The sequence below is a fragment of the Mastigoproctus giganteus genome, chromosome 10 (genome assembly GCF_048544385.1).
Source record: "Mastigoproctus giganteus isolate SK-2022 chromosome 10, ASM4854438v1, whole genome shotgun sequence".
Lineage (NCBI taxonomy): Eukaryota > Metazoa > Arthropoda > Arachnida > Uropygi > Thelyphonidae > Mastigoproctus > Mastigoproctus giganteus.
In genome coordinates, this window is record NC_143584.1 from 66,173,249 (window position 1) to 66,195,085 (window position 21,837).

Sequence of the window (21,837 nt, forward strand, 5' to 3'; positions counted from 1 at the left end):
TTGCACTCAACAAGGATATGTTTATCTAAACTTTGTATTAGAATCATGTTTTCACGTAGTAAATTACCGAAAATGGTAAATTGGCATAATTTTTATCATATCTCATATTGTGAATACCTTCACAACGAGTTGCCTGATATTACACTACCTCGAATAAGTAACGCTTCACTAATGGAGAAGACTATTGTTACTTATTCTCAGTGGATCCCACCACCCAGACAGCCGTTTTAAGGCTGTTCGAAAAAATGTGTGGGAAAAACTCTGTTATCCACATCTCTCGGCCTCCGTAGCCGAGTGGTCAGGAGCGGGAGTGCAGTAGCACACGCTCCTTGAGTAGACCGGGGTTCAATCCCCTGACTGCTGAATACGGTCGATCTGCCAACCCGCACTGGACCAGCGTGGCAGATTATGGTCCATTTCCCCCACCATGAATTGTTGAGGCTTCCATCCTGCAGTGGTTTGATAATGGCTGCACTTCACCGTTTTTTTTTTCTACCTGTCCCTAAAAGGGACAGTAACTCATACTCACTCAACTTCATAAATCCCTCGAAAAGCAAGGCTTTCCCAGTTGGAAAAACTATTGTTACTTATTCTCGATAACTTCAGGAAACATCCGGTTTCCCCATTCGGCGTTTTCAAGGTCGTTGGAAAAAATATGTGGGATAAACTCTGTTATCCACATCTCTGTCCCTATTAGAAGGAAAGCGAAAAGTTAGAGGAAAGTGATAGTAGGAGAGGAAGAAGCAGAAAAGCCATCGAAAATGAAAAGGGGCAGTTACTCACACTCACTTAACCCCTTCATTCATAAATCCCTCGAATAGGCAACACTTCTCCAGTAGAAAAGGACTTTTGTTACCTATTCTCGGTAACTCCGGGAAACTTCAGGTTCCCCCAGACGTCTATTGGAAAAAAAAAAGTTCGCGATTAACTCTGTTATCCACATCTCTCTCCCTATTAGACATAGAAAAGAAAAAAAAAGATAGAGGAAAGTGATAGTAGGAAAGGAAAAAAAGAAAATGTGTCGAAAAAGGAAGAGGACAGTAACTCTTCAAGCTCACACTCATTCAACTCATAAACTCCTCGAATAGGCAAAGCTGCCCATTAGAGAGGACCGTCGTTACCTATCCTCGGTAACTCCGAGAAACATCAGGCTCCCCTGGCTGCCGTTTCCAGGCTTTTTGAATATGTATAGGATAATAGCTCTATTATTCACTTGTCCCTATTTGACCTAGAAAAGCGAAAAATAGAGGAAAGTAATAGCAGGAGAAGAAGAAGAAAAAACGGCGTAGAAAAATGAAAGGAACATTAACTCTTTAAACTCCTTGAATAGGCAATGCTTTCCAATTAGAGAAGACTGTTGTTACCTATTCTCGGTGACTCCGGGCAGCATCAAGCTCCGTAGCTGGCACCGTTTCGAAGCTTGTTGGCCTCTCTTCGGTCAGCAGGGAAGTACTATGGTGTTGCAATAAGTGACAACCCAGTTATGAAGTATAACTTCACAATATGAGAGACATAACAGAACATAACACTATCTAACAAAAAAAAAAAAAAATCTAATTATTATTTTAGGGTTACCCGTAATTAAATAAACAAATACATTAACTATTTGTGTCTGTAAATTGCGTATGTTCTATGGTCGATTTGCCTGTTTTGCTGGACGAAAAAACCCCAGTTACTGCGGAGAAAAACCTTGCTATCTACGCCTGAGACCGACTAACTCAGACACGGAGTGAAAAAATCCGATTAAAGTTCCTCGCGTCATCGACGGGATTCGAACCCATGCTTTTTCCACCCGGTGTGGGGAGGACGGTGACGATACCACTGTGCTACACGCGCAGACAACACTATCTAACAAGAAACAACCCTACCGACACTTCTATGATTTGGTGACTTTACTTAGCTCTGGATAATTCATTTTTCTCCTCTCCTAAAAAATCTCTCCATGGAAGCCAGGAATGCCTGGTGAATGCAGTGAGTCAGTTTTCAGCGGTTGGCAGTTCGGGGATGTCCTCCAAAAAGTGATTTTAGAAAAATCGTGCTTTGTTAGCGTTTCTTACTTGTCTTTCCCTATGTTTATGGCTACCACAAACATAGCCTTAATTGTCAACTTATAAGTTTAATTTTTTTGTTCACCTCAAACTGTTGAAGTGAGCATTATATTTTGTATTTTTAGATATTTCGGCGGCTGCAATGAGGTCAACGGTCATAGTTTTTGCTATTTTGACCTCCTAGTTTTTGTTGGCCAGGTCTTTTATTTCAAGCTTAGGCTTCCCATTAAACAGTCTGCGCGAGTAGTACAGTGGTACCGTCACCGTCCTCCCCACACCGGGTGGAAAAGGCCTGGGTTCGAATCCCGTCGATGACGCGAGGAACTTTATTGGGCTTTTTTCACTCCGTGGCTGAGTTAGTTGGTCTCAGGCGTAGATAGCAAGGTTTTTCTCCCCAGTTACTGGGGTTTTTTCGTCCAGCAAAACAGGCAAGTCGACCCTAGAACATACGCAATTTACAGACACAAATACGGGTTAATGTATTTAATTACGGGCAACCCTAAAATAATAATTTGATTTTTTTTCCCCATTAAACACCTCGTGCTTCATATTGCCATATTGTGTTCCCTAGTACTGCTCAGTATAGCGTACAGTTCAAACTATACTCAGTGTAGTGTATAGTTCATTTGCTCAAACTAGCACCCGACAAGACAAAATCGGTGCTGCTAAAAGGTACACTAGACTTAAGAAGACCACCACAAATTAAGATTGGGAATAAAACAGTTAAGCTGTGCGAACAGATTATATACTAGGAATAATTCTGGTCAGAAAATTAAATTTCAAGCCACACCTAGAATATATTAAATAAAATATAAGAAGATACGCAGCCCTCATCGCTAGAGTCACTCGCAGGGATTAGGGACTCAGCCGTACTGCACTGTCCCTCTACTACAAAGTTCTCTTCATCCCTGCCATCAAGTATGGCTCACCTGTCTGGTACGTGAAGGCGGCACTAGAAGTGAATAAACGGATCCTCGAAACCATTCAGAGGACCATCCTCCTTACCATGACGAGAGCAACTAGAAGTAGTTTTGGCTTCCTCCAATCGTTACTCCTCGTTACTAATTAGATTCTTATTTTCCTTGGTTGGATTACTGTTTCAAAACTTCTGATATCAACGTTTGCTCATATCGTGTCAGTGTAATTATTCTTGTAGGAATGGAATGCTTTATGTCACACTCTACTTTAAAATCTCGTCCTTTATCTAAACCTTGGTTTTCCAATGTGCTAAATCCGGTCAAGAGAAGAACGTTGCATATCGTAATTCGCTTGTTTGCAATTCTTCAGTTTCATTTTCTGAAACTGAAGAATTGCAAACAACAATTGTAAAGCAGTTACTAAACAGTCCAAACTAGATTTTGAACAGGCTAAGAGTTCTGAACAGCTAACTTGCTTCTTGCCCTAATGATAGCTGAGCATTCTGGTCTCTTGCCAGAACTATTGGCCGCAACTTTTGTCCGTCTCTGCTCCCGCCTCTGTCAAAACCAGATGGTTCTGTTGTCACTTCAGCCAACGATAAAGCTGACTTCAGCTTACTTTTTCGTATTAACTCAGTGTATTCGCAGTTTCTCACCGCTGCGTATCTTTGTCTGAGTGCTGTTACTTCCACTTCCGGCCAGGTACGTCTTGCCCTTTGGAATTGTTTTCTTGCCTTTGTGACTGCTCTTCTGAGGTTCTGGATTTCCCCAGTCCACCAAGGGACTGCACTAGGTGTGGGCAATTTTCGCTTCATCGCAGCCTCACTGGCCGCTATTATGGTCTTGGTAATTTTTCTCTCGATGTCGTCTGGGTCTTCTTACCGATCCGTTTCAATGCGGTGTTGGCATAAGGTTCGAGTCAGCAGTTCCCCAAAGAGTCTCCAGTCAGCTTTGTTTACTGCCTAGCGGTTAAGCATCTGTTTGGCTGTTGGTGTTCTATAGAGAGATCGGTTGATTTGGAAGGTAATCACTTTGTGGTCAGACGTGGTCCAGGAGTCTTGGACTGTGCAGCCAATGATGTGTCCTGCAAGTTTCCGGTGGCAAGGGTGACGTCAATTGTTGCCTCCCACAGAGTGTTACAAAACGTAGGTAGGTGGTGAGGCCTGTTAGGATTGTCAGGGAGAATTCGCCAGGAACTCCTCGAGACGCCGCCCATTTCCGGTGCCCCTTCTGTTCGGTGTTTGGCTGTGCCAAGCCGGGGAGCGGCAGTTTACATCCGCCCCTACCAAGATTCGTTGGCCAACACAACCTGGAGGTATCTCGTAGCAAATGTTATTTCTTCCCCCCGCCTACAATACAAGGAAATCGCGTAGAAGGATCCCAGGGGTGATATTATATGGGCACAAACAGCCCAGCCTGTGCAGAGTTGTGTGATACGGGTGGCAGTAATGGCTGGATTGCGGATCACTATGGCCGCCTTTGGGGGTCTCATTCTCAGCCTGTATGATTTTATATGCTATTGGATAGCCCCTTACTTTTTTGGAGTGGGTGTAGGGTTCCTGCAACAAGAGGATATCGGCATTTTCGTCGCCCGCTGTTTTTCTGAGTTGTTCAGGCACTGTTCTGGCGTGGTGTGCGTTTTATTGTAGTATTAACAACTTGGTTGTATTGAACTTTTTAAATCGTATTGCCATAATCAGTCCTCATTTGGTATAAACTCTTTATTTTGTTGTACGTCGGGCATTTTGGGTCCCTGATGAAATGGGTGTGTTCGAGCTTTGAGGATTTACAATTCACACAAACCGGTTCTTGCTCCTTGTTTGGACAGCTGTTGTATTCATGCCCTTTGCTAGAGCAGTGTCCGCAAGTTGGTGTTCCAATAAGTCTAGTGTACAGTCCCTGGCGCGCTTCCACGTGGCTAGGGATGGGGATTGGGGGTCCAGGTTTCACCACCCTCTGGCCGCGAAGTCGCCAGTCGCCACTCAACATTCGACAGAACCACAACAATGGCGGTTAGCTGTGATATGTGCTCTTGTTAAAAGTGTCGATAAATATGGTTTTAAAGTGTTTACTTTAAATAATCTTGTGACAGACGGATATATTCTGATAAGGTCTACTAGGTTTGAAGATTTCTAATCAAGGAAAGGTATATTCAAGCTAGATTTACGATAAGTCTGGTTTGGCAGTTAGAGCATTCTCTGTTCTAACTGTCATTTCCAGCTGCCTATGCTTTGGCATAGGGCTGGTATATAAAAATTTGAAGAGCTACTTTTTGAAATCTGCAAGTTATGGATGAAGGGGACTTCAAATAGGTGGAAGGGTATATCTGGCTGATTAGTTTCATCTAAGTTTGGAACAAAATATCTTCTTAGTGGAAAAGATATATAATTTTAAAGAATTTTAGATTTAAATAGTAAAGGCAGATACGGATATTTTAGATACGGACATAAACCTTCTATCCAACAAAATTGAAATCATTCGATTATCATTTGTTTACGAGATATAAGCGCGACAAATCGTGCCATTTTTTGGTCGCTAGAGTTTTCGTAGAAACTCCCCAATACCGGACCTAATTTAAAAACGTATTCACGTCAAACCATAACTTCTTTTGGGGAGAGAAACTGCCTCGCGCAGATGGTGATTTCTAAGGAGATAATATTCATAGCTTTACAGAAATAACATTTAAATTACTCAAAGATTGGGAAGATTTCCGTTTTGCCAAGGAGAGTGGTATCAATCGGAGTTCAATCAGAGGGATACTGTCTAGATGGGATCTTCTTGAAGCCATGGTTTTGGAACTTGGAACACAGAATTATAAATTAAAGGAACGGATACAATGTAGGCATGAATCCGTTCAGAATTATAGGCAAGATACGGATAACCGACAAAATCTGAAACTTTATAGTGATGTATTTAAGAGTGATGTAACGTCTGTTGCAAAGGACGTTGGCTTCGTCAGAGTGAGTTCCTCAGACGATGAAGTCAAAGTGAGTTCCTCAGACGATGAATCGGCTAAATCATATGATGATGAATGAGCATGTTTTATTAATTCAAGCTAATGACGACTCAGTACTTAAAAGTAGTGAAGATATCCGAATTGCTGTGGACAGGGAAATGAGAAACTCGTTGAGATGGTTAGGGTTGCCATCTCAAAAGTATTTAATCGTGGAATTGTTTTAGAGACACAAACTAAAAGACATATAAGAAATAAAAAAGTGCGAACAATTGACACGGCTTGGATTAGCTTTTGAATTTTCCGAAAGACCTGAAATGAAATTAATTGTGTATGATGTTAGTAAGGAAGTTCAGAAAGATGATCTTCTACGTGGCATGTATGAGAAAAATCTTTTGCATTTGGGATTGACGAAAGAGGAGATGGTTACTGAGGTCACTGTTCGCTTCATAAATAGAAACAGGAGTGATTCCGGGAATAACTGGATTTTGGAGGTTTCACAAAGAATTAGAATGTTTCTAATGCAATAGCAGCGTTTGTATGTTGAACTGATGTCATACAGGTTAAAGGATTTCTATCTTGTGACTGTATGTTACAACTGTCAGGGTTTTTGGGCGTACTACCAAAACACGTTCACAGGAGTTCAGCCGCTATGCAGAACTTAAACATCTACCAAGATGGACCAAACTGAAAAACCCCAGGCTAAAATGACAGACAGCAGTGACATATCCAGCCAAGTACAACACGAAAACTCAATGACCAAAAATTAGACAAAAACACCGTACAAGAAAGGGACACCAGACTGACACCGTAAAGCAATGTTACGAAGGAAGAAGAGACAAACCACACTTGGAGGAGACCTGGACCTGTGCGTGTTGTGGTACGCCGGACCCAACAAGTCAGCAGAGACACTGCCGTCACGCAACAAGACTTGCCACACCCACTGGACTGAGCTCTACTCCAGGAATGAAGCCATCAAGAAACAGAACACTACACCTAACTAGACAAATGCAGCGACGCTGCAAAGGCGCAGTATGACGACCTGTACCCTAGCGTGGTGCGTTTCCTTCCACACTCCCTGGCAGGGGGGAGGTGTAAGGTGTAAGGTATATTATTGTCATGCGGCACCAGGGGTTTCCCCCATCTCCACGTTGCTTTCTTTGTGGGTGTATCAGTTTCCTGGGGATGGCAGGGGTTTAAAAGTGTGTGGGTATTGTACCTGTGTAATGTTGTGTACCGTTGTTCATCTGGTCATTTAGCCGCTGGACTTCTGCTGGAGCCCAGCTTTGCCCCACCTTCGCCCCGTGGAGGCAGACCAAGAAACACCAGTAGACTAAGATTTACTCTGGCAGGTCCTGCCGCTTAATTTCCTGAGATTTCGGCGGCTAAGACCTTAAAAAAAAACAACTTATGTACACATACACATGCACATATATGCACATATACACAACATTGATACATAATATATACGCATCCATGCAATCGTAATTACTTTGGATGTTTGCATACAGCACGTGTGCATGCATTCATATGGCAGGAGTAGGGTAGTGCGTAGGATAATTAGGCCGAGACTGGGCGAAGATTGTTTTTGGGCTAGATTAAATTTAGTGTGTAGGGCGCTCGCGTCGTGTATAGATAGAGTGGGCGAGGGGAGGAAGAAGGTTAGGGGAAAAAGGCAGAAGTATGGGGGACACAGAAGAGATTCCCCCAGGTGGTCAGTGAGGCATGCCCATGCCTCACCAGAAGGAAAGATGGGGTAGGAGGGGAGTGAGGCGACTGATCGTTTCGTCCTCCTGCCAGGAAGGGATTTTAAAGGAGAGCCAGGCTAGTGCTTGGCTCAGGTCGCCAGAACAGCTGCTATTCGTCCTTCATTCATATTTTTTGTCTATCTTCATGGTTGCTTGGTAGGTCACCTTTGGTGTTATGCACATTTTGGCTTCTAGCCATTATGTGGCTAGTGTGCATTCAGGCCCCGTCTTCTTCTGTACAAGGCTTCAGCGAACTTTGAGAAGGCAATATATTCCTGCCTCCCGTTCAGGAGGTGTTGTTCTCTATCTCTGGGCAAAAAGGTGATCCGGGTGATGAGCTGGCAGCGGAGGTCATCATAAAGCTGGCATTCATGCATGAGGTGGTGCCAGCTCTCCAGCTCTCCACAGCAGCAAGTAGGGTCATCTGTAATGCCCAGGGCTGTAAGTTTAGCCTTAAAGGTACCATGTCATGTTAGCAGGAAGGTCGTGTGGAGTCCCGGCGTGAACCATGCTGAAGCCATTGGATAGAGTTTGCCAACGTTGGGGAAGAATCGTTTGGTGATTTCTCCCTTTGGGGAATTCTCCCATCTGGTTTGCCAGGTTTGCATGAGATGATTTGTAAGTCTCTTTTTCTCAGTGAAACGGTTTGTGGTAGGATCTGCGTCGAAGCCGCCAAAGGTGCAGGCTCTTCCCTTGGAGAGTTCATATAATACTCCACATTTAGCTACTTCGAGGTCTAAAGGTAGGGTTCCCGCCAGCACCTGCAGCGCGTGGGTGCTAACTGTTCTGCAGGCCCCCCCCAGGGCCTGCAGAACAGTTCTTCTGGCAGGCGGGAGGGGAAGACCTTCGTCCCCTCCACCTTGCCGCCCTCCTTTCCCTTCTGGTGCAGCACGGGCATTCCCCACTGCCAACTCTGGGGTCGCCTTCTCTATTGACCCCATATTTCTGTCTTTTCCCCCCAGCCTTTAGTCTTCCTCCCCTACTCTGCCTAAGCAGCGTAAGTCCCATGCAGCTATCAAAATTCATAAGTACAAATCTAACTGCATTGATATTAACCTTTCGTCTTCCATTTTATCCAGCGATTGCCCAAATTTTTTTTTCTTTTTTTTTTTAGGTCCTAGCCACTGAAATATCAGGAAATTAGGTGACAGGACCTCCCAGAGTGAAACTAAAACTACTGGGTTCCTGGTCTGCCTCCACGGGGCAAAGGTGGGGAGCGTTAGGCCACAGCACGGGTCCAGCGGCTAAACGACCAGATGAACAAGAGTACACGACACTACACATATACAATATCTATACACTTTAAATTTCTGGCATTTCCAGCGAACTGGTACATCCACAATGAAAACTATGTGGAGGTGGGAAAACCCCTGGTGCCGTCTGGCACTAATTACACCTTACCAAAACATGTAGACGACGAGATCCTTTTTGCCACCATTGTGCTGGGAAAGGCCATATATATATAAAAATTGAAAAGACATTAACAAAGAGGCTGCGTGTTTGAACTGTATTGCTAGAAATCATGTGGGAGACCATTCTGTTCGTGACAAAAAGTGTCCAGAATATCAAAGAGTACTTAAACTAATTAAACGGCGTACGGCTGATTCCTTTCGTAACTATGGCCATCACTCCGAATTACTCAATATAAGTTCGTTTAAAGGTTTGAAAATAATGCAGCTGAAAGCGCAGCATTCTCGATGTGTTGCGGATGAAATAAAAATTGTATGTCAACGAGAAAATATCGATGTTGCTTTCACCCGAGAACCTTATTATGTGAATGATAAGATAGTTGGTTACCCCCTTTCCTGTAGGGTCATATATAATCCTTGTCCAGAAATGAGAGCTGCAATAATTGTTTTTAATTCTGATTTAGTATTAACCAAAATTGAATCCTTATGTAGCAGTCATGCGGTTTGTGTTAATATTCAGTCTGCTGTTAGTGCATTTGTATTTGTTTCAATATATTTTAAATACAACTCTGACCATATCAATTCGGCCATATTTAGTTTATATGGATAGTGTTCTTGATAAGCTAGGAGATTTGTTTGTATTGTTTGCAATTGATTCTAATGCCAAGAATTCATTTTGGTTCAGCGGCACTACTGATCATAGAGGGAAGGCTTTAGATGATATGATAGCGGAACGGAAGCTTATGGTTCACAATCAACCTGGGGAAGAGCCCACCTTTTGGACAGTAAATGGTGAATCAAACATAGACGTAACTCTTACAAACTCAATTGGCGCTAGATTTGTCTGTGGATGGAAAGTAAAATCTGACTGGGTATTGAGTGATCATCGGGTGATATTTTATGAAATTAATACACATAGGGAAAACAATGTTGGCTTGAATCAATTACGGCGCTTTGCTGTTAAGCATGCAAACTGGGATAACTTTGAGAGAAGTCTTCAGCGGGCCATGTTTGCGATCTCTGAGTTGTTTAACATGACAGGTGATAACTCGGTAACACAGTGTGGAGTTTTTATAAAAACTTATCTCTGATGCGTGTGTAACCTCTATGAGTCTCGGTAACACAGTGGTATCGTTACCGTTTTCCCCACACCGGGTTCGAATCCCGTTAACGACGCGAGGAACTTTAATGGGCTTTTTTCACTCTGCGTTGAGTTAGACACAGTATGGCAGATAAATTTAATTATTCGGGTTCCCTAAATATAATAGTTTTTTTTTTTTTTTTTTTTTTTTGTAGCTGCTATGAAACGGAAACAGTTAAGTGGTGGACACCTCAGCTTATTCTATTCAAAAAAACAGGTTAATAAGGCTAGGAAGCAATTTCAGAAGAGCAAACGTATGGAAAGTGCCTTGGATGTTATTCGATTAAAGAAAGACTATCAAAGTCTTCGTAATAAGTATGTCCATGCTATCATCAAACAGAAATATGACTCCTGGGAAAGTTTTGGTGAAAACAGGAGGAAATAATGACCCTTGAGGATTGGTTTATAAAATTTGTACGGGCAAATTCAGAGCAGCTGCTGATGTTATATATTCCATTGGCAAGGGCCCCACTGAGATGTGTAGTTAGGAAGATTCCATGAATGCAATTTTAAATCACCTTATAGGTAATGATAACATGGGTGATAACCCATGTGTTAATCTAGAACATCGTCGTCATATGCAGGCGTTGAATGAGTCGTATGGTAACGACATTGAAGAATTACCGTTTACCCATGATGAACTTCTCACCGTTGTTAAGTCCATTAAAAGTAACAAATGTCCAGACATGGACCTCCTGGAGGGAGAAGTAATCAAAAAGGTCTCTAGCATTTATTCGAACGAATTGTTACAAGTTTTTAATAACTGTCTAAGAGATGGTGTATTTCCGTCTCCTTGGAAGGATGCACTACTCAAGATTATCCTAAAATCTTCAACCAAGCCAACCAATTCACAGCTTCATTCACAGCTTTGAGCCATGCGGATTGCTATCTACCAAAGAAGTAATATTGGCGTTTCTAACAAATAATATATTTTCATTCCTGATGTAGGTATTGAGGATGCACTTCATTCTTTAGTTCGCAATGTTCGGGAATCGGATTATAAATATACCTTGGGAATTTTTGTAGACTTTGCTGGTGCCTTTAATTCAATTAGTTGAGACAGCGTACTGATGATGCTGCGCATCGCTAAATGTTCTCTTAATATTTTCTCTATAATTAAAGATTGAATGAGGGATCGCACAGTAACAGTTAAGTCGAATTTTGGATCAATTACGCGTCGTGTGACTCGAGGCTGTCCTCTGTCTTTGGTTCTTTAATGCGGAACTTGGTTTTTGAAGATTGGCTCAAGAGAGAATTTTACACTCACACACACAACAACTTATGCAGATGATATGGTAATACTTTTGCACGGAAACACCAGAAAGGAGCTTGAAATGAGGTCTGATTGAATATTGAAAGAATTATGCAAATGGCGTAATTTACATAGGTTGAAAATCTCTACATCCAAAACTAAAATCATGATGTTGAAGGGTAAATTGGCTCTTTGTAGACCTCCACTCGTAAGGTTGAATGGTATTTCCTTACAGCAGGTGTTAATGGTTAAATACTTGGAAATATGTATTGCTAGTGTCTTGAACTTTATCCCGCATTTTAATTATATATCAGAGAATGTGAAGAAATTTATTGCGATGATCTCAAGAACAATGCGGGTGGAAGGGAGGATAAAGGGAAAAGCATTCCATTTGATTTATGATTGCATTTTTCTGCCGATTGTTACGTATCGGTGCATTAATCTGGGTTTGCCATGCAATCAAAGTAAGCAACACTAGAAAGCTCTGTTCTATGCATCGAGTTATTTTACTCAAAATGGTTATGGCCGGTTACGGAACGGTTTCCACAGAAGGTTTGTAAATGTTAGCTGGCAAAATGCCACTTGATTTGCAATTAGTGTTTAGAGGCCTATCCTTTTATTTGAGAAGAAGTATAAAATCCGAGTTGCTGGACATCGAAATTAACACTTTAAATAACTTGAGAAATGAAAAGAACAGGATTTGGGAGCTCCTTTTCATAAATGGCAAAACAGATGGAATTGTTCGGAAAAAGGTAGAATAACATTCAAATTTTTCCCTTATGTCAATGGTGTGAATTATATTAAACCGATCTGGTTAGTACCAAATTTACGTTGTACATTCTTACTAACAGGTCACGGATCATTTTTCGCTAAACTGAATAGTCTTGGAATCTTAGCAAGATGCAACTGCACATGTGGTGATCTGGGAAAATGGGAACGTGTTGTGTTTAATTGTTTGGAATATGGTGATTTGCATTTGGATTTACTGAATAATGTTGATAATGTAACTCGTCTGGTGGATGGGATTGAGCCATTACTTATTAAAACAAGGGAAAAAATTTTATTGCCTTTCAAAATTTTACAAATTCAGTTTTCGTGAGAAGGAATATAACTTGTCTGGTGGATGGGATTGAGCTATTACTTATTAAAACAAGGGAAAAAAATTTATTGTCTTTCAAAATTTTACAAATTTAGTTTTCGTGAGAAGGAATATACTTTTGCAATTGTAAGAGTTAAAGTTGAATAATGGATGAATTAGTGGACTGTACCCTCTTCTTTACGTGGAACAGTATGTTATTTTTTATATAGGAACAGAGAAAATTCTTTGCAGAGGTCGAGAGGATGTTGGTACTTTGTTTCCTGAATGGGTGGGTGTCCACTTTTGCTCCTGCCAACGCAGTTGGCAAGAAGCCTTAGTTGTTTTTCTTGGATTTGATCCTGCAATAATACCTTCTTCCAGCTTGATTTTGCTGGTTAATATGAGTAACTTCTGTTGAGCTCACCGGCTGCTGGTAGATGGCTATTCGTTGAACTCCGTGTCTTTTGGAGAAAACCGGCGATGATCAATCTCTAGGATGTGATGCTTATTTTCTCTGTGAAAGTGTCTCTTCATCGGTTTCTGTTGTAGCCTACTTGTCCAGCTCGTTGTGATGATCAGTCTCTAGGATGTGATGCTTGTGCCCATATGTGGACAGTGTCGCTTCATCGGTGTCTGCTGTAGCCTACTTGCCAGGTTGTTGTGCTGTAGCTGAGGGGATGACCATTGCACAGTACAGTTGATTTGTAATGTGAATGTGAAATTTGTATTGTAAATAATTGTATACTGTACTATACTATTTCTATATGTATGGCGGATTTGCCAGATTTTTTTTTTTTTGCTAGGGGCAGCTTTACTCAATAAATGAAGAACCACTAACACACGACTCACCTACAATCTCACATACCGCCGACTTTGGCAGATGCCGTGGAGACCGCCTGAAAAGCAAATATACTCTGAAACTTTGAATAGCCACACTTCTGGAGTTTACAGAGTTCTGTTTACTTCACATTAGTATAAATGTCGAAGTTGTGGGAACCACTGCTGGTGCCCCCCTTCAAACACTATGCCACTATGACTGAAATCCACGGACACGCATCACTCATGCAGAAAGCAAAAAAAAACGCCCGAGATACATCTTTACACTGGTGGAGAGTGCACCACCCCTAAAAATTGTAATTGTCGTCCCAATAACGTAAGTATATGGCAATATTTCTTACAGATTGCATCAGATAAGATTTACACGAGTAGGTGATGACGTAATATTGCATCAGTTGTTAATTTCAGCTATATAAGCACGCTCTGCAAGAGTTGCTTGTGTCATGATGGCGAGTTATGTGCAGTTGACGCCACGAAGAAAGAGTGCTATTGTTGCTTTACGTGAGGAAAGATGTTCTTTCCGTCATATTGCTTATAGAGTGTCTTGTAATCAGTCGACAGTGAGTAGATTTCTTTCCAAACTCAAGAATAATAGCTGATAGGAAAAAAGGTACCTTACACAACCGAGTCTCTACCCCAAAACAGGACCGCGTTTTGAAGCGATTATGCCTTAAAAACCGTAAAGCTTCTTCGTATGAGCTGAAAAGAGAACGAGAAGAACATACAGGAGTGGTAGCAAGTGCAGTAACAGGCAGAAGACGCCTCTTCAAAAATGGACTTGTAGCCCATCCTCCTAAGAAGAAGCCCCTCCTCACACAAAAAATGAAAAAGGCCAGATTAATTTGGTGTAAGGAGCATGTCAAATGGACCTCCGAGCAGTGGAAGTCAGGTCAGTTATTTTCTCGGATGATAAGAAATTCAACCTGCATGGCTCTGATGGAAGACAAACGATTCGCCCGCCGTAGACATGGTGAAGAATGCCATCTAGACTGCATGGTGTCTACAGTGAAATTCAGTACCAACCGAATGATATCGGAGTGCATTTCGTGTCGCCGAGTAGGTCACCTGGAGTTTATAAAAGGTTCCGTAAATGCCAATGGATACCTGGTTATTTTGGAAGGCAAATTGCTGCCAACCATTAGAGACCATTTCAACCTGCCAAGTAACTGCATCTTTCAGGACGACTCTGTTCCTTGTCATCGGACGAAAAGTGTAAGTAGGCACTTCTGTAGTTACTTTAGCTTCATTTCTGCATTAGAGGTTAGACAGTAATGTGTTTACATTTGTTACAGGAGAAAAAATGGTTGGAAGAACGGTCCATTAGAACTGTTAGCTAGCCAAGAAACAGCCTGGACCTGAATCCTATAGAGAACTGTTGGCATTGTGTGGAATCTGCAGTTACCAGAGAGAAACCAAAGACCCTTCGTGAACTTCAGGAAGCCATAATTCGTGTTTGGAACCACGAAATATCAGTTGATTATCTTCAGAAATTGATCTTGTCAATGCCTCGACGGTGTGCTGCTGTCAATCAGGGCCAGAGGCGGTTCAACTAATATTAGTTTGCATCTGGTGAACTTTTCATTTTGTTTTCCATTTAGAATGATAAACTGAAGTAAATTAAGGGCTTCTGATAACATTTCAGCCATAATTGTCGTGTTTACCAAAACTGTTGTATAAAGGTTGCAAATGCTCATTTTAGAATATTTTGGGAGCACCTGTCAAATATTATTTAGCTTTGCCTTAACTATTCATAAATATCTTTTGTTTATATTCCTATTTGTGATGTTAGTCATTAATGTACCATACCATCGCGAAAAAAAAGGTTAGAAATGTGAAATTCCTAGGTGATGCACTTTCGTTATACACCAGTGTACAATTAAAATTACATTGAACAACAGCTTGATTCAACAGTCAAGGTTTTGCGGAAAAACATGCTTAAATTATTGCTTTTGGCTCACTTTCAGATTTGGAATGCAATGAGAAAACGTCGCCCAGTAACACTAGAAGAAGGGAAGGAAGTTTATCATCCTAGCGCTTATCAAATACGCTATGGAGGTTGTAAGGGTATGTTGGCTGTTTATCCGAACGAGTCCTACAAGTTAACTTTCCGTCCAAGTATGAAAAAGTTCTCCCCTAAAAATGAACCAGAACTGGAAATTGTAAAAATTAGCGCACCAAGTAAGTTACTTCTCTTTTACAGTACTTGTTCGATTTTAATATCCGACATAGAATTAACTCTATTCCCTAAAATTTTCTTTCATGTATGCATGTATGCCTTCATGTATTTTCTTAAGGTCATTAGTATTTTGAATACATATGATTTTTTTTTCTATATTGTATTTAGTATTTTAGAAAATTTCCTAATTTTAAATTTAATGCCAAAAAACACTGCGAATAAGAGCAGGTTTAGAAGATTCATACTTTCGTGATCGTCAAATGCTATTAAATTCTGCTTTGAACTTTACCAAGCTCTCCGCTTCAAACACAGTAGCGTAGTCTAGTTGTAACGTCTAGCTGTCAAGCATTGCAGTTCTTCATATGGACATCGATTAACACGCTTAAAAAAAGGCAATGGCCTTTTACTTCTAGATAGGTATATTCTAAGTACATTTTCAATATCGTTTTCCATACTGGGACATTGACATCTTTTTCTCTACTTGAAACTATATACCCGGATTCTTTTAAGACTCGAACCACTTTTCATTTTACTTCCATTAGCTTCTAAGTAATTTCTCTTCTCTATCCTATGATCCATTAAAAATATTTCTCCATCTTAATTTTTGAAATCATAAAATTTCAGTTTCCATTTATGCAATCGGGCTAAGTAATTTTGAAGAAAAACAGGCTGATTCTTGTTGTTATTACCAATTTGATCCAATTTAAGTTTAACCTTTCGTCGGGAATTATGTCAAAAGCTTTACTGAAATAAATAATATGAAGTTGTTTATTACATCCAACTTCCTCATGATTTCATCTCATAATAATTATATGGTAATGCAGGACTTCCCCTTAGCGGAAGTCCCACACACACACACACACACACACACACACACACACACACACACACACACACACACACACACACACACACACACGTGTTCCTTCCGACCTTTCAACCAATCACAAACTTTGACAACTTCCGTTGTACTTCCCTTATCAATGTGACTAACAAAGATAAGAAAAATAGAAACGGCCACAATACCCGAAATACTGATATGATAGTGAAGTTTCTGATGGACTTCACTTGCTACACTGGTCCACTCTCTCGGAAATGCCCATTTATAACTGTCTCCTGTCTTTTAGTCAAACCCTGAAGGATGCTTTCAGTATTACCAATTTGATCCAGTTTATGTTTAACCTTTCGTCGGGAACTATGTCAAAAGCTTTACTGAAATAAATAATATCAATTTGTTTATTACATCCAAATTCCTCATGATTTCATCATACTAATTATATAGTAAGGCAGGACTTCCCCTTCGCGTATTCATGCTGCATCCATGAATACCATAGAATACAAAAATCCAAGTTTCCAGAGAGAGAGACATGTTACCCTCGAATGAGACCGACTAACTCAGCTGCGTTGTAAAGTCCCATAAAACTTTCTCACGTCATTAGCGGGATTCGAAATCAGGTCTTTTCCAACAGGTGTGGGGAGGATGGTGATTATACCAACTGTGCTACCCATGAGGGCAGATGGCTCTATTTTATGTTGTTAACCGCAGACTCTATGATCTTTCCCAACGCCCACTGGTCTGTCATTACATCTGTTTTTTTCTCCTTTGTGGACGAAAAACATTGGGAATGTTAATCGGATCATCATTAACATCTACAATGTATGTTAATGATTATAAGTTCGCCATCACTTATCTTGCTGTAAAATTACAGTTTCCTGATAGGTTGCAAGTGGATTTCATGATTGCAATTAAGGGCTCACATCTGGTGAGTGTGGGCTTGGCACACCCAGGTTCCTGAGCTCGCTGGATATCATTATTCTTCTCTTTCTTGGTGATTCCCTTCTCTCTCTCTCTCTCTCTCTCTCTCTCTCTCTCTCTCTCTCTCTCTCTCTCTAGGGTAACTCAGATTTTTTTTTTTTTTTTTTTTTTTTGGCTGGTGCAGCAAAAGCCTCACCCTTATATTCCAAGATACGATCGCAAAGGCTAGGATCAGACTTACTAGGAGAATCCATTAACTGCAACTTTCACTGGAAAGTGTTGACAGAAATTTTGGGCCGCGCGCAAGATTCTCATAATCGCTAGTGGTTTGAGGTGCTCCATATGCCTATGAAAGATTGGCTGATTGTTTTAGTGTTTATTGGTGCATTGACAACGCCAGTTCATTTGTTATAGTCTGTATGTGCATTTTATTCTCTATATCTTGATCGAATGCATGGAGGTTAAATATTTTCTATGGTTATATGCATCATATCTTTATTTAAAGTACATGGTAGACGTTTATTGTCTGCATGAATCTGAAACTAATGTCTGTTCCTTGTTGCCTAGGGTATGTTTGAGGGTGATGTTTTGATTTCCTTTATATAATGAGGAAATATTTTGTATATCATTTTCATAGATTGGACATTCTATCAGTATATGTTTAATTTTTTGGACAGTATTGCATAGTATGGCATCTTGGAAGTTCTTGGGCAGCACACAGTAAATAGCTATGTGTGATGTTCATATGTCCAATTCACAGTCTATTCAGAACGAATTCCTCTCACCTTGATTTTCTTGTGCTGGTTTTCCAATTTTCAACGTCTGGTGTGAGAACCGGGGTTTCTTCCTATTTATTTATTTATCTATTCATCTATATAATTGTGTATTGCTATACCTCATACTTTGGAATCCAATTTTGGGAGTTGTGTATTATTTTGATTTAAGAACCCTGGTTCCTCACTCCTCCAAAGTTCACAGGCTACCTGCCTGCTATATTTATTCTTTCTGTCACAGAAGATTCCTGGCACTGAGGATATATTTATTCCACTTGTATAGGTTTGGACTTAGTGCAATTTTTTAGGGCAGTGTATATTTCTCTTAGAATAATGAAGTACTTATTTAACTTTCTAAATATAACAAAAAGGTTTATTTCAATATCAAAGTTTGCACAGTATTATCTTATTTAATGTTAAGAAATATTATTTCCACCTTCCTTATTAAAATCGTACTTTTAATTAAGGTTAACTACAGGAACAATAAAACTTTCCTTCTACCTCGTTTATACATATTCATCATACATATATTTATTTAATTTTAATTTTCCCTTTCTTTTTTCAACATATACAACTTAGGGTATGTATATACATGTTTTTCTTATAGCACTTAATCATAATTCTGAGTACATTCTTCACAATGCCTTTATATCTGAGACAGATAATATTTTCTCTCTCTCTCTCTCTCTTCGTATGTAACCCGGTTTCTTGCTATTTTCTAGTGTTCTAGGCTTACCTCAGGCTATCTGTCGACAAAGTTAACAATTATTAGTCCTGAGCGAATTCTAACCATTAACTGATATAATTCGGGACTTACTTTTTCTTGACCTTTCTTTATTTCTGCAGCCACCAGTAGGTTGATCCTCCACTTCTGGATTTTTTTTTTTTTTTTTTTTTTTTGTGGCCTTCTTCCTTGAGCTTACAGGTTCTACAGGCAGTCCTTTCCTAGATTCTCCTTTAGAGAAATCGATGGGCGACGTTCTGCATCCATTTACTTTCTTGTTATGACGAGGCTCGGGCTCCTTAAGCATTCAGCAAGCCATTCACCAGATACACTTCTCATTTTAGCATGTATCTTCACTCCTCCAACCTTTACATCAAACACAGTCACTCCTACTTGACCACTCTTTCCAACACGACGTTACAACGCTATTTCCAGACACCGCTCCCCATAAAAATTGTTTTCCGGCACACTTTCTCCTCGTGCTCCTGCTTTTTGTTTCTCTTCTCCCATCTTCTTCTTAACCAATCACAGTCACCTTCTCTTCCAGCATCTCTACTCTTCGTCCTTCATATCAAATCGTTGTTTCCTCTGTTTACTGTATGGCTGGGCATCTTTCCTCCGAAGTACAAAGGTTCGGGAGCCACTTCCTTCTGGAACTTTCCCATAACTGTACTTTCACTTAATCCGATTTGTCATGCTCGTAGTCAGAAACGGACGCCCTTCTGTTTCCCATGTGCACTCTACTCTAGGGTCATTGTAGGTACCAGAAGCTTAAGTTATCTTCCATTTCCAGGGTCACAGTCCATTACTCTACAAATGCACCTACTAGTATTAATGAATAATTTGGGACGGTGACTTTATTCCTATCTCAACGTATCTTTCCTGCCATTACCTGCATTCTGAACCATTATATTTTTAGAACTCAAACTTGCCATCCAGTGTTACTTTCCAATTGTTCTATACTTGCTCGCGTTGCCATAACTATTCGGCAATCTACTTCAAATCTGTGCGGATTTAGATGCAAAAGCACCTCGCTTACCCTATCTTAGATTCTTTGTAGCTAACTACAAAGAAGAATTCGAATAATTTGTTAGAGAAATTTTCCTAACTAATAAAAAATAAATTATTCCTTTTATTTAATATAGTAAAGTTTGGGATCTTACACTGGTTTTATTTCATATAATTTATTTGATGTTTGTTTTTGTCAGAGTTCTTACCATTGGGTTAGACAGCGGTTTTGAAGGATAGGTTTGCAGACCTTATATGGAACTAGGAAAGATTGTTTCTGGAGGTTAGCTCTTGATTTTGCAATTCTGTTCAGCTTCTTTGTTTAGTCTGCGCGAGCAGCATAGTAGTGTCATCACCGTTCTCCCCACACCAGGTGAAAAGGCCCGAGTTTGATTCCCGTTAATGATGCGAGGAACTTTAAATGGGCTTTTTCACTCCGTGGCAGATTTAGTCAGGCGTAGATAGCAAGGTTAACCCCCCCCCCCCCAGAAAATGGGGTTTTGCGTTCAGCAAAACAGGCAAACAAACCATAGAATATAAGCAATTAACACACATAAGACACAGCATGACAGATGAATTTAATTATTCGGGTGGCCTAAAAATTTAGTTTTTAGTTTAGTTTTTAGCTTCTTCATTTATTATTCTCAATTATTCAGAAATTATTCTCATCCAATAACTTGATCTCCAACTCATAATTTGGATTCAAAAAGGGCACCTCAGCTGAGGACGCAATATTAAACTTAATTAATCAATTCAAGAATGTAACAACAAAGTATATGATGGTCATCTTCATAGACTTGGGAATTCTATGATGATGACCATCATCATCATAGACTTCATTGATTTTCGAAAGCGCTCTCGGGGGCGCTTTCGATTAGCTTTGGCGCGAGAGCGCCCTCGAGGCTTTAAGGCTAGCAAATTGTGATAAACTTCTGTATCAAGTAATAAGATCATATTTCAGGAAGAGACAGATAAAGATAATATCGCAAAAATTGGCACATACTAAATTCATTCCCGGAGGATGCCCTGTGGGCATCCTCCGGGAATGAATTGGGGGTCCTTGGGCCTCTCCTCTGGAACTGTGTTCTAAGTCAATGACTCATCAGAGAAAATCCTAACTGCAAAAAAAACAAGAATAGCTTATGCTGATGAAATTGTGCTCTGTATCCCGAGAAAGTCAAGACCTACATTATAAAACAAAGGAAATGAGGTTTTGGAGGACCTACGATTTTGGTCCAAAAACAATAAACTTAAAATATAAGAGTCAAAAACAGATCTTCGAAATCAGATTAGATTATAACCGGCCACCATCAATCAAAATTAATAATGTTCGAATACTGTACATCTCTCAAAATAAATAAAAAAATAATAAATATTTATAATATCGGTGTAAAAACACCATAGACAACTCTTAGGAAAAACTATGATAGCAGTGTTAAAGGCATCATTTCATCTGTATCTCATATTGTGCTCATCCTTCACCACGAGTTACCATGTACTGGGGACAGTACATAGTACCTCGGATAAGTAACGCTTCACTAATAAAGAGAAGGATATTGTTACTTATTCATAGTGGGCACGCAGGGTGCCTGCCCACCCACCGATGGAAGGCCAATAAGCCTTGCAACGGTGCCGTCTGGGTGGAGGTGCCCAATGAGAATAAGTAACAATAGTCTTCCCTATTAGTGAAGCAATACTTATTCGTGGTAGTGTAGTACATGGTAACTCGTTGTGAAGTATGAGCAAATATGAGATACAGATAAAATGATGCCTTTAACACTATTATCGTAGTTTTTCCTTATATGGAGTTGTCTATGATGTTTTTACACCGATATTATATAGATAATTATACTCTTAAAATATTATGTCCAGTTGCATTTAGTCTTACTTAAACATAAATAAATATAAATATGATCTTTATTATAAGGTACAAAAGTACCCAGACCTTACAGGGTTAACAAGCGGCTGAGATATTATCTCTTTCCGGAAATATAATACAATATAAGTAAATAACATT

At 40.1% G+C, this 21,837-nt stretch overlaps 1 protein-coding gene across 1 annotated transcript in view; it reads left to right on the forward strand.

Moving 5' to 3' along the window:
* The window catches only part of LOC150079062 (uncharacterized), a 101,995-nt gene that overhangs the window by 25,317 nt on the left and 54,841 nt on the right, over positions 1-21,837 (forward strand). The window contains exon 3 of the mRNA XM_090382936.1: positions 15,474-15,561. Coding sequence (XP_090239062.1) covers positions 15,474-15,561 — 88 coding nt within the window. The remainder of the gene's footprint in view (positions 1-15,473; positions 15,562-21,837) is intronic.